The sequence below is a fragment of the Typha angustifolia genome, chromosome 15 (assembly GCF_048772165.1).
Source record: "Typha angustifolia cultivar Huaian chromosome 15, ASM4877216v1, whole genome shotgun sequence".
NCBI classification, from domain to species: domain Eukaryota; kingdom Viridiplantae; phylum Streptophyta; class Magnoliopsida; order Poales; family Typhaceae; genus Typha; species Typha angustifolia.
The window spans coordinates 9,923,463-9,936,595 of record NC_133253.1 but is presented as its reverse complement, the minus strand read 5'-3'; the positions used below and the strand labels follow the sequence as shown (position 1 = coordinate 9,936,595).

Genomic DNA, 13,133 nt, shown 5'->3' with positions numbered 1-13,133 from the left:
GACAAGGTTGCGGAAGCGTGGTGGATTGATACGATTCGGACTTCACCGACATCGTCTCGAGTTTGGATTGAGTTTTAGGATAAGATTGAGTTTTAGGATAAGATTGTGTTTTAGGATAAGATTGAGTTTTAGGATAAGATTGTGTTTTAGGATAAGATTGAGTTGTTGGTTAGCCTATAAAAGTATGTGTAGGGCAACCAAAATTATTATTGAATATTGAGAATTGAGTTTGCCTTGCCTCCTTCATCTTCTTCGCTCTCGTTCCCTCAATCTCCCCGGCGACGCCGCTTCTAATCTCCCTCGACAGGCCAATCACCCTAGTCCCTTAGGAGTGGCCCTCTTCTCCCCCTTCTTCCAATTTATCCATCGCTATCCCAACCTTTCCATCATCCATAACCCTTCCACCATCACTTTTACACCGGTGCCACCCCATCAACACCGGCCCTCCACAATCCACCATTACCTAGGATTTCGTGCCTTCATCCACGGAATCCAAAAACAGAGTATCCTGACGTTCGTCCACTAAACGAACGATATCTCGAGATCCCCAACTCCGATTCGCCTGAAACTAGATCCGTTGGAAAGCTCTTTTCCGGGCCTACAACATCTTAATCTTTCGTCTTAAGGGCTATCTAGACGAAAGATCAATCTCGAGGGCTACTGAGATTGGACTTCAATCACAAGAAGCAGTGAATCGTGGGTTCTAGCGATCAAGACTGAGAGGAACAAAGTCGTTTGGATCGACGGGTTGTTTTGTGAGTCAGTCTTGTAACTGCTACTATCATAGTGATTGGTTTTGATCCGAGTTTGGATCCGTGGTTTTTTTCCCATTTGGGTTTTCCACGTTAAAATTTTGGCGTTCATCTCTACTTTCGTTTTTAATATTTCTTCCGACTTTTACTTAAGCGAACGAGAAAAGAGGTGAAGCATGCGAGCCACAGATGTCAGCCTTGCATGCGGCATCATGTTACCTTTCCAACGTTCCCCTTTGATCAGGACTGTACCGGCATAGTCATTTATATCAGGGAGTGGAGCAAACGTCGGATACTGAAACTCACCATCAGGCAGACTCAGTTCAGCACGAATAACATCGAAATCCAGGTATATAGATACACCACGAACAGTAGAACGTATATAGTGATAAAAAATCGTGGCATTACTAAAGAATTCTCGAACAACTTCCACATAAGCAGTCCCGCTCATCCGACACCCTGATAACCATCCTCGTTCAGTAAAGATCTGTTCAATCCCTAACTCAGAAAAATCAGATATAACCACGGGTCTTTCACAGATAACAGGACGGGTGCCAAAATTATGCTTGTAACGACCCGCAGCCATTGTTGAAGAAAACTTAGGAGCCGAGGATGGCGAGGAAGGCGGCCTTGGTTTCTTGGTCACTGTTGTTTTCTTAGGCATTCTTGCAAATGTGGAGAGAAACTCAAAATTTTGGTTGAAAGACCCTAGATCCGGAGGAGATCTACCGCCAAAAAGGATTTGAAGTGAAAAATTCGATGAAAAACACCAAGATCTTGAAGATTTGAGAAGGGGAAAACGAAGGGTTTTTAGGGTTTGGAGAATGGAAGATGAAACCCTTGGGTTCGGACGCAATATTTAAAGAACCCACGCGTGCGTTCGAACGCACCAGTCCGCGCGTTCGAACGTGTCGCGTTCAAACGCGTCGCGTTTGAACTCAAGAATCCTCGTTCGAACGCCCCTTTTTTTTTTAACTAAAAACAAGTTAAAAATCTTTTTGGAGATGCACTTCTAGAATTCCAAAATATATTCAAGACATAGAATATGACAATCAAATGAAATAAGTCATACAAGATCAATCAAATCATCAAAAGCATATTATAATCAATTCGAATGCATCACTCAAAATTACATTAATCTTGATTGATCATAACGATATGCATATGCAAGATGAGCATAGATAACATGAACCAATCTTCTTAAACAAATTTTACTATATAAACAATGATGCAACACAGTAGTCAAACCAACTTAGTATAGAAATTTTTCACTCTTCGACTTATTCTCCATAAAATAACAGGAATTTTTCCTGTATTTATTTTTTTTTGTTGAAACATATATGTGCAATGATGGCTTTCACACATGAGTAGGTAGCCCTTTTCTTGTAGTACAAATCAAACAATGTGCAAGAAGAAATTCACATATATCATTTTGTTTTGTTAATTTGCAAATAATGTACTGAGTCAAACTGGACTCGAAACAAGACGGCTTTCACACTAACTCATTGTAACCCTTTTCATTGATCTTTTATAAAAATATTTGATAACTAAGCATGAGGTCAAACTGTGCAAATCAAAGTTAATAGAGAGCTATTTAAAAAAATATTCATGATATCATGCTCACACAAGAATACACATACGTTATGAGTGCATTAAAAATTTATTATTATAGAAGTCGAGGGAGTGACAAAATCAAAATTGAAACAATATACTACAAGATGACAAAATTGACTATAATAACTCATAATCAAAAGAAAAATCATATTTTTATGTCAAGAGTATATTATTGAATCTAGGAGTGCATCAATTTTTTTTTTATGACAAAAACACTCTCGACAAATCTGAAACTAAAACCAAAGAAAATTTCAGAGTAAAAGAAAACCTAAAAAAAAAGCAAACTAAAAAAAACTCAAATCCTAATAAAATCAGTCCAAAGCACAAATCTCTAAAGAAGTACGAAGATACTCAAATCTCTGTAAATCCAAAGGTTTTGTAAACAAATCACCCAACTGTTTCTCCGTCTCAACATGTTCTAGTGCTATTGTTTTGTCTTCAACTAACTCGCGTATAAAATGATGTCGGATATCAATATGTTTTGTACGTGAGTGTTGAACAGGATTTTTTGATATATTAATAGCACTCATGTTATCACAACAAAGCACCATAGTATCTTGTTCAATGCCATAATCCTTGACCATCTGTTTCATCCATAGTAACTGAGAACAACAACTTCCTGCTGCAATGTACTCAGCCTCCCCAGTAGATAAAGATATCGAGTTTTGTTTCTTACTGTGCCAAGCAACCAGATTGTTTCCAACATAAAAACATCCACCTGAAGTACTTTTTCTATCATCACATGAACCTGCCCAATCAGAATCCGTGTATGCCGATATGATAGCATCCGAGTCATAAGTAAACCAGATACCTAAATCAACAGTGCCACTGACATATTTTATGATACGTTTCACAGTAAACAAATGTGACTCCTTGGGTTCAGACTGAAACCTAGCACACACACCGACACTAAATGCAATGTCAGGTCTACTAGCCGTTAAGTACAAAAGGCTACCGATCATGCTCCTATACACTGTCTGATCAACACTTTTTCCTGACATGTCCTTACCTAGTTTGGTAGTTGTACTCATATGAGTTCTAGCATGTTTTGCATTTTCTAAACCAAATTTAGTCACAAGATCCTTAGCATACTTGGTTTGAGCGATAAAAATCCCTCTCTCCAATTGAGTAATTTGAAGCCCTAAAAAGAACTTCAACTCACCCGTCATACTCATCTCAAAATGACTGTGCATTAGATCTGCAAACTCCTTAGCTAATAATTGACTCGTCGCCCCGAAGACAACATCATCCACATATATTTGTGCCACAACTAAACTCTTATTTTCACGTCTAATGAATAATGTCTTGTCCACTCCCCCTCGAGTGAACCCCGCATCCACTAAAAAGGTGGTCAACTTCTCCTACCAAGCTCTTGGAGCTTGTTTTAGCCCGTAAAGAGCCTCTTTCAATTTAAAAACATGAGAAGGAAATTTTTGATCTTCGAAACCCTTAGGTTGTTCCACATAAACATCTTCATTCAAAATACCATTCAAGAAAGCACTTTTAACATCCATTTGAAACAATTTAAATTTTAAATGATAAGCAATAGCAAGCAGTATACGAATAGACTCTAATCTAGCAACAGGAGCAAATGTCTCATCAAAATGTATACCCTCAACCTGAGTGTATCCCTGTGCTACTAGTCTGGCTTTATTTCGAACTATATTGCCATGGTCATCACTTTTATTTTTGTAAATCCATTTTGTTCCAATGACGTTCACATTCTTAGGTCTAGAAACTAAATACCAAACATCATTCCTAGAAAATTGCTCTAATTCCTCATGCATAGCATTAACCCAAGAATCGTCTAACAATGCTTCCTTCACATTTTTAGGTTCAAAAGAAGATGTATAACAAGTAAATGATACCTCACTTTGGATTTGTCATCTTGTCTTAATTGGTCCATTCACGTCTCTGATCACTTGTGACAGTGGATGATTTGATTTCACTCTAGCAGATGGTTCTGGTACGTTGCAGTCATTTTTGTTCATTTCAACTTTGTCCTTGTCCTGATTCTCAATTTCCAGATCAATCTCCTTTCCTATTTCTTCGTAATATGTATCTGTAGAAACAGAAATAGAAGTAGCTTTAGTTAAGTCAGTCGAGGATTCATCTATCATAACATTAGCAGATTCCATAACAGTAGAAGTTTCAAGATTAAATACTCTGTAGGCTCTACTATTATTCGAGTACCCCAAGAAGATGCCTTCGCTACTTCTAGTGTCAAATTTAGTCAAATATTCTCGATCACGCAAGATATAACATTTACTACCAAAAACTCGAAAATATTTAACACTAGGTTTCTTACCTTTCCAGATTTCATAAGCAGTCATATTTGTACCTGGTCTTAGATAAACACGATTTATTACATGTATCGCTGTATTGACCGCCTCTGCCCAAAACCTTTGAGTAACCTTTTTAGCATGAAGCATAACCCTAGCCATTTCCTACACAACTCGATTTTTTCTTTCAACAATCCCGTTCTGTTGTAGAGTTATAGGAGCTGAAAACTCATGTTGAATACTAAGAGAATCGCAAAATATAGAAAAAATTTTATTTTCAAATTCTCTACCATGATCAGAACGAATTCTAACTAGGGTTGTAGATTTTTCATTGTACAATTTTAAGCATAGTGATTTAAAAACTTCAAAGGTTTCAGACTTCTCACGTAGAATGGCAACCCAGGTATATCTGGAGTAATCATCGACCATTAAGAATATATAGCTTGACTTGAGGACTGTGTATCATCAAATTAGAGTTCACCCGACGGATGTGTATAAAACTGCATTTTGGACTTCGGACGGGCATTATGAGTTTCGAGTGATGCCTTTTGGTCTCACCAATGCTCCAGCTACCTTTCAAGGCCTCATGAATAATATATTTCGGCCTCTATTGCGAAGGTATGTCTTGGTATTTTTTGACGATATTTTAGTGTATAGTAGGACTGAATTGGAGCATTGGCGGTATTTAGAGGACGTGCTGAATTTATTGAAGCAAAACCAATTGAAGATCAAGAAGTCCAAGTTCCTATGGGGAGTACCAAAAGTAGAGTATTTAGGCCACATCATTTCAGCGGATGGTGTAACGGTGGATCCTCAAAAGGTTGCATTCATGACCGCTTGGCCTATTCGTACTACTACCATCGGATTGAGAGGATTTTTGGGGCTGACCGGATATTATCACCGATTCATCGTAGAATATGACAAGATCGCCGCTCCTCTCACTTCTTTATTGAAAAAGGACTCTTTTAGATGGATGGATGAAGCCACTATAGCCTTTGAAAAATTAAAAACAGCAATGACAACGGCACCCGTTTTAGCGCTACTGGACTTCACCAAATAGTTTATTGTGGAATGTGATGCGTTGGGTGTTGGCACAGGAGCTGTACTAATACAAGAAGGACGTCCCATTGCCTATCGTAGTAAGGTTTTATCTCAAAAATCTCAGCAATTATTGACTTATGAGAGAGAGATGTTGGCAATTCTGCATGCGGTGATAAAATGGAGGCCTTATTTGATCGGTAGGCGATTCATTATCCGAACCGATCAAAGGAGCCTTCCATACTTTATGGGACAGTGCATACACACTTCGGCACAGCAAAGATGGGTCAAAAAATTTCTTGGGTATGATTATGAGATCTAATACAAGAAGGGAACTAAAATAGAGCGGTGGATGCACTATCGCGCCAACCCGATACCACCGAGCTTGCAGCCTATTCATCTCCTACCTTTTCCTTCCTTGACGAGCTGAGGTATGCATGTACATCTGACCCAAATATTTTGAGATTGTTGCAAAAGGTGTTGGATGATCCGAAGCGCCATCTAGAGTTAGAGAATCGAGGTGGTTTGCTATTGGATCGTGGATGCATTCGAGTGCCCACAAATGATAGATTACGGTAGAACTTGTTGGAGCACTTCCACCAAACTCCAGAGGCTGGTCATGAGGGTGCCTTGAGGACTTATAGGAGGATATCTTAGAGTTGCATGTGGCCAGGATTGAGGCGGAATGTGAGGAGTTTTATCCGTGCTTGTGAAGTCTGTCAAAGGGCTAAAGCAACTATAACACCCCAATTTAAAAAAAAAAAAAAAAAATTTCCTGACCGACGCACGTGCCGAGCACGTGCGTCGGCCTGCCACCCTGCCACCCTCCCTCTTTTCTTTTCTTCTTCTCTTCCCTTCCTTGCCGTGCACGCCCCCCTCTGGTAAACCTCCTTCCTTTCTTCCCTTTCTCCTTCCCCTCCTCGGCCTCGTGCTGTGCCGGACCCTTGCCGCCGCCGCCCCTGCGCTGCGCTGCCGGCCTCGTGCCGCGCCGCCGCAGCCCCGCGTCCCCGCAGCCTCGTGGGCGCTTCCCTCCGCCTCACCCTCCTTCCATCGGTGGTGGAAGGAGATGTGGTGGAGGGGTGGGGGGGGGGGGGGTTAAACCCCACCCATTTTCCCCCCTTAGTGGGCTGCAGACCACTGCAGCCCACTAATCCTTTGGGGTGGGCTGCAGACCGCAGCCCACCAGCCCAGTTTGGGTGGGCTGCGGGCCACAGCCCACCAAGACTCGGGTGGGCTGCAGACCGCAGCCCACCAGCCCAGTTTGGGTGGGCTGCAGGCTGCAACCCATTAGCCCATTATGGAGTGGGCTGCAGTCTGCAGCCCACTATTCCAACCTTGGTGGGCTGTGGCTGGGCCCCCAGCCCACCAAGGCCTTATTGCTTGTAGGTTGGGTTTGGGCCTACTCCCCTTTTGCCTCTAGCCTAGCCCATTTGGGGCCATTTGGACCCTATAACCCTATTTACCATTTTCACCTAATTTGATTAGCCTGATCCTTAATTTTGGGATAATACAAGATTCCTAGGATGCCCTTGACTCGTACCAAACATAAATGTGCTAATAAGATAATTAATTTTATTAGTTCTCTAATGACTTTACTTGCGTGAATTAATAGGATTGACACCGCGTGAGGAAGATTTTGGGATTCCGGACTAGCTGACGAGTTTTACCATACCGTGGAGACCCCCCAGGCGAGTAGAGTTATACAAATCTAGAATAACATGATACAGTAGGAAATGTCAGTATTAATGCATGCAGTTGGTACTCCCTGTTATATCTTTTGCATATGTAGTTATTTATAACCTGTTCATCATAGTATCATGAGAATGTTAATATGTATGATAATGCTTTACATGTGTCCTATATGGTATACCGTTGCATAGATGTATGATTGCTGTGAATATGGACTGTAATGATCATGATGACTATAACATGCTTTATACACGCATAAACACTGCACCACTTCCACCTATCATTAGTAGTCGAATTCTGACTAGGCAGTACCCCTACTCACTCAGCCCAGGGTTAAGGGCAGAGTGTATCATATATGTCTATACTATTAGCGGCCTACACCTGAGGTCGGGAAGCCTGTGTGGCATTCAGGTAGTTATACTGCATAGTTAGGACTAGATTATGATGATAGAAGAATATGATTGTGAGGCGGGGATATAACTCTAGCGGTACCCGACGACGCAGGGTTAGGGCGTCTGTTGATGAGCCGAGGGCTCCCGATTCTCCCGCCGAGGGCGGTGATGATTTAGAGAGAGTGAGATATGGGCTTACGACCGGGGTCCTGAGTCTGATGGCCACAGACAACCGGTCACATGTAGTGTCGCCATACACGTGTAGGTGACATTACCGCTAGATGTATATATATCCCCCCTCGATGTATGTGATGATGGATGATTGTTTCGTAAGAATATTTACCCTATGTGGTGAATAGCTCGGTGAGCGATGATAAGTATGATTATTGTTTTGGTAGACATGAGATGACTAAACTGCTATTTTATTGCTATGCATAACATGTAAACCTATGATTGAGATGTGTACGAATAAGAGATTGTCTCAAACTTTATATCTGTGTGAACTGATCATAATATGTTTGGTAAACTAGCATGTTCCAAGATAGTGATTGGTAATCTTTATCAACTGCATTGACTTAGTAAATTGTGGTAAGTCATTTTAATAAGCATGTCGTTATCGTTAGCAAATTTAGGCATACATTGGATATACACCTGTGATGTAATTATTTTAGATTGTATGGACCCTACTCGCTGGGCTGTAAGCTCACCCCTCGTGGCGTATTATTTCAGAGCTAGGGGACGCAGGTGCGGGTAGCGAGGAGTAGCCGCTTTCTTTCTTTTTAGTACGTATGTTAGTTGTATTAAGCCCCTGCGAGGGTATGATGATGACGTTGTATCTTTTTGGACTTTAACATAGTATTTTGGATGTATATTTGGAAGGCTTGTTGTGGCCTGTGGAACTTGTATCCGGACTCCTTTAGTTGAGTTATTTATGGTGAATTTGTGTGGTTGTGTGCCTTGTGAAATCCTTGTACCGACAGGTCATGTGATGTACCGCGTGGGAGGATTTATCCACGCGGTTTACACGTGTATTTGGAGGTTTGGGTGTTTCAACTTGGTATCAGAGCCTAGGTTCACCATAAATCCGGCAAGTCTTCCTAGATATCATTCAAATACATAGGAAATGAATAATAATAATGAATCACTAGGATTAATGAATAATATAGTCACTCACGACTTGTGCTATACTTGTGAATTAAGAGCTAAACTGCTTTGAACTTAGCAGGAATGCCGCCTAGACGTGCTCGGTCCGTTCGTGCGACTGGTCATGGACGGGCTCCAGCCCATGTCGACGAACCAGCAGCCGGTGCTTCAGCTAGCATTGAGGCCCTGGGACAGCTTGTCAGACAGCAAGAGAGGCTCATCGAGGAGTTAGTGCGAGAGCGCACGGCAGCCATGTCTGGGATGCACATACCGAGGGAGCCGCCAGGGCATTTTACCCCAGCTGAGCAGACTGGTGGTGGTTCCGCCTGGTCGCTGAACCGGTTCATGCAGCTTAGCCCCCCTTTGTTCAGTGGCACGACAGACCCCATGGAGGCTAATAGGTGGATGGTGGATGTACGGAAGATCCTGACTGCGTTTGAGTGCCCGGAGAGTCGTCAGGTGACCTTTGCCACCTTCCTTCTCCGTGGGGAGGCGGAAGAGTGGTGGAGAGCCACTGAGCGCCTGATGCCAGATCGCCTGGCTGGGGAGTACATCACTTGGAGGGCATTTTCGGACTCCTTCGACCAGAAATATTTCCCTGCATCCCTACGTTTCGAGCTGACGAGGGAGTTTACCCAGTTGAGGCAGGGAGATATGACAGTGGCTCAGTACGAGGACAGATTCAATGCCTTGTCCCGTTTCTGCCCTAGAGTTATACCGGATGATACTGCTAGGGCTGACCAGTTCAAGATGGGCCTCCGAATCGAGATCCGCAAGCAGGTGAACATGGTGAAGAACCTGACATATGCAGAGCTGGTAGAGAATGCTGGGATAGCGGAGAGGGACTTACTTGAGGAGCGCTCACAGCATCAGGAGCGGGCAGTAAGTCGTTCAGGCCGCTTTGATGGGCGTCCACGTGGAGGCCATTCTGGTGGGACCTTCCTACGACCGAGGTGTCACCCTTATGCGGGTGGCGCGGGATCTAGTGCTACCCCGAGTAGACCCAGCCCTCAGGGTTTAGGCGGGCCGAGTAGGGCCCGACCTTCAGTTGGTGGCGGGAGGTCAGCAGCAGTCTTGAGCAGTGCGGGCAGTGGTGGTTTTGCACGGCCGTCTACTCCTGAGGGTCGGGTTTGTTTTGCTTGCGGCAAGAGGGGTCACATATCTCGTGACTGCCTCGGGGCTCGCGTTACCTGCTTCCAGTGTGGAGAGTCCGGGCATATCCGCACGCAGTGTCCCCTGTTGGGCAGAGCGCCAGCCACTCCTACCACGCCTGCTATATCTGGAGCATCGGGAGCCAGTACTGCCGCGAGTAGGGGTCGTGGGGGCGCGCGATCGGGACCTCCTAGCAGAGGGCGGGGCGGACGTACCGGCCGGGTTTTTGCTATGACCCTGCGGGATGCCGAAGCATCCAATGACGTGGCCACAGGTAACCGAGTAAATTAAGCATGTTTTAAGTGTTACGTATGTCCTATTCATACATAATATTAGGTCCTCCTTCCTAACCATATGCAAATTTACATATTGCGAAAACTGTGTTTCCTATTTTTTTTTAGTTAAGGCTTATATACGTAATGGCAGGTACTATGACTTTATTTGCACACACCGCTAGGATTTTATTTGACCCCGGGGCCACCCATTCCTTTATTTCTACATCCTTCCTGGAAAATGCGGATGTGGCGCCGGGACCTCTTGTGGAGCCCTTAGTCATAGCCACCCCACTTGGAGATTTCCTAGAAGTCCGCCATGTTTATCGCTCTTGCACCTTGACTTTTGGCGAGTGGGACTTTAAGGCGGACCTCCTACCTCTCGAGATGCAGGAGTTTGACCTAATCCTAGGGATGGATTGGTTAGCCGCCTACCATGCCAGTATCAACTGCTACAGCAAGGAGGTCATCTTACAGCTTAATGATGGCATGGAGTGTCGATTGTGTAAGGATCGACAGGTGGACCGATCACAGTTGGTGGCAATCATGTCTATCGAGTCAGCTGGGACCCAAACCCTGACTGACTTACTGGTGGTGCAGGAGTTCCCAGATGTTTTTCTTGAGGACATTCTGGGGCTTCCCCCAGACAGAGGAGTTGAGTTCATCATTGACCTGATCCCGGGGGCGGGACCAGTCTCCAAGGCACCCTACCGTATGGCTCCGAAGGAGATGGAAGAACTGAGAGAACAGATTGATGACCTACTGAGTAGGGGACTTATCCGGCCTAGCTCATCTCCTTGGGGCGCTCCTGTCTTGTTTGTGAAGAAGAAGGATGGTACCCTCCGCCTTTGCATTGATTATGGGCAACTGAACCAGCTGACTGTGAAGAACAAGTACCCATTGCCTCACATTGAGGACTTGTTTGATCAATTGCGTGGAGCTCGCGTCTTCTCGAAGATCGATCTAAGATCTGGGTATCATCAGTTGAGGATTAGGGAAGCGGATATCCCAAAAACCGCTTTCCGTACCCGGTACGGGCTGTATGAGTTTTTGGTTATGCCTTTCGGCTTGACCAATGCACCAGCTATCTTTATGGACTTGATGAACCGAATCTTCCGCCCTTTCTTGGATCGGTTCGTGGTGGTATTCATTGATGACATCTTGATTTACTCTGCCTCAGAACAGGAGCATGATGAGCACCTTCGTTTGGTACTGCAGATGCTAAGGAGAGAAAAGTTATTTGCTAAGTTCTCCAAGTGTGATTTTTGGCTGGAGGAGGTGGTGTTCCTTGGGCATGTGGTCTCAGGAGAGGGCATCCGGGTTGATCAATCCAAGATCACTGCTGTTCTCAATTGGAGGCAACCGAGTACCGTCTCGGAGGTCCGTAGTTTCTTGGGTTTGGCCGGGTATTATCGGCGCTTTGTGGGAGGATTTTCGAAAATTGCCAGTCCCCTCACTAAGCTAACCCGAAAGGATCAGTGTTTTGAATGGACAGCTGATTGTGAGGAGAGCTTCCAAGAGCTGAAGAAGAGACTTACATCTGCACCCGTCCTTATAGTTCCTCGCAGTGGAGGAGGCTACCAGGTCTTCTGTGATGCTTCATACTCAGGCTTGGGTTGTGTGCTCATGTAGGAGGGCGGAGTTGTCGCTTATGCATCCAGGCAGCTCAAGAACCATGAGCGGAACTACCCTACCCACGACTTGGAGCTAGCAGCAGTAGTGTTCGCCCTGAAGATTTGGAGGCATTATCTTTATGGGGAGAAGTGCGAGATCTTCACTGACCACAAGAGTTTGAAGTACCTATTCACCCAGAGGGAGCTGAACATGAGACAGCGCAGGTGGCTTGAGCTGGTGAATGATTATGACTGCACTATTAATTACCACCCTGGGAAGGCAAATGTAGTGGCGGATGCCTTGAGCAGAAAGTCGATGGGGAACTTGGCTAGTTTGATTACGCAGCAGCAGGACATCCTTCGAGAACTGCAGAAGATGAACGTGCACATCATAGCCAAAGATGTGAGTACTGGACTGCTGGCCCAGTTAACTGTGAGGCCGACTCTAGCGGAGAGGATCAGAGTTGCACAGGCAGAAGACCCCTATTTACTGCAAGTCCTCCAGCAGGTTCGAGACTCAGGTAAAAAGGGTTTTTGCCTTGATGGATTGGGAACCCTGAAGTTTGGAGATAGATTCTGTGTACCTGACGTGGGCGGACTCCGTCGGGAGATTTTAGAGGAAGCCCACCAGACATCTTACAGTGTGCACCCTGGGGAGACGAAGATGTACCATGATGTTCGTAGATACTTTTGGTGGCCAGGATTGAAGAAGAGTATTGCAGAGTTTGTAGCTCGATGCTTGATTTGTCAGCAGGTCAAAATTGAGCATCAGAGGCCGGCTGGGACACTCAGGCCATAACCTATTCCTGAGTGGAAATGGGAGCATATCACCATGGACTTTGTGGTGGGTCTGCCGAAGACCTTGAAGAAAAAGGACTCTATATGGGTGATTGTGGATCGATTGACGAAGTCAGCTCACTTCCTCCTAGTCAGTACCACTGATTCTATGGATCATCGAGCCACTTTATTCCGGGATGAGATCTTTGCTCGCCATGGGGCTTTCCAGTCTCCATTACTTCTGACCGTGACCCTAGGTTCACCTCTAGGCTGTGGCATCATTTTGCTAAGTCGCTAGGTACCAAATTGCAATTTAGCACTGCCTATCATCCTCAGACTGACGGTCAGTCCGAGCGGACGATTCAGACCTTGGAGGACATGCTACGTGCCTCAGTTGCAGACTTCGGAC

General features: G+C 44.6%; 1 protein-coding gene across 1 annotated transcript; it reads left to right on the top strand.

Moving 5' to 3' along the window:
* The first annotated feature begins 8,994 nt into the window (after positions 1-8,994).
* Positions 8,995-11,859, top strand: LOC140779535 (uncharacterized). The gene is made up of 3 exons (XM_073124643.1): positions 8,995-10,336; positions 10,489-11,714; positions 11,830-11,859. Exons 1-3 carry the CDS (start codon positions 8,995-8,997, stop codon positions 11,857-11,859), a joined length of 2,598 nt encoding a protein of 865 aa, XP_072980744.1.
* Positions 11,860-13,133: the final 1,274 nt, after the last annotated feature.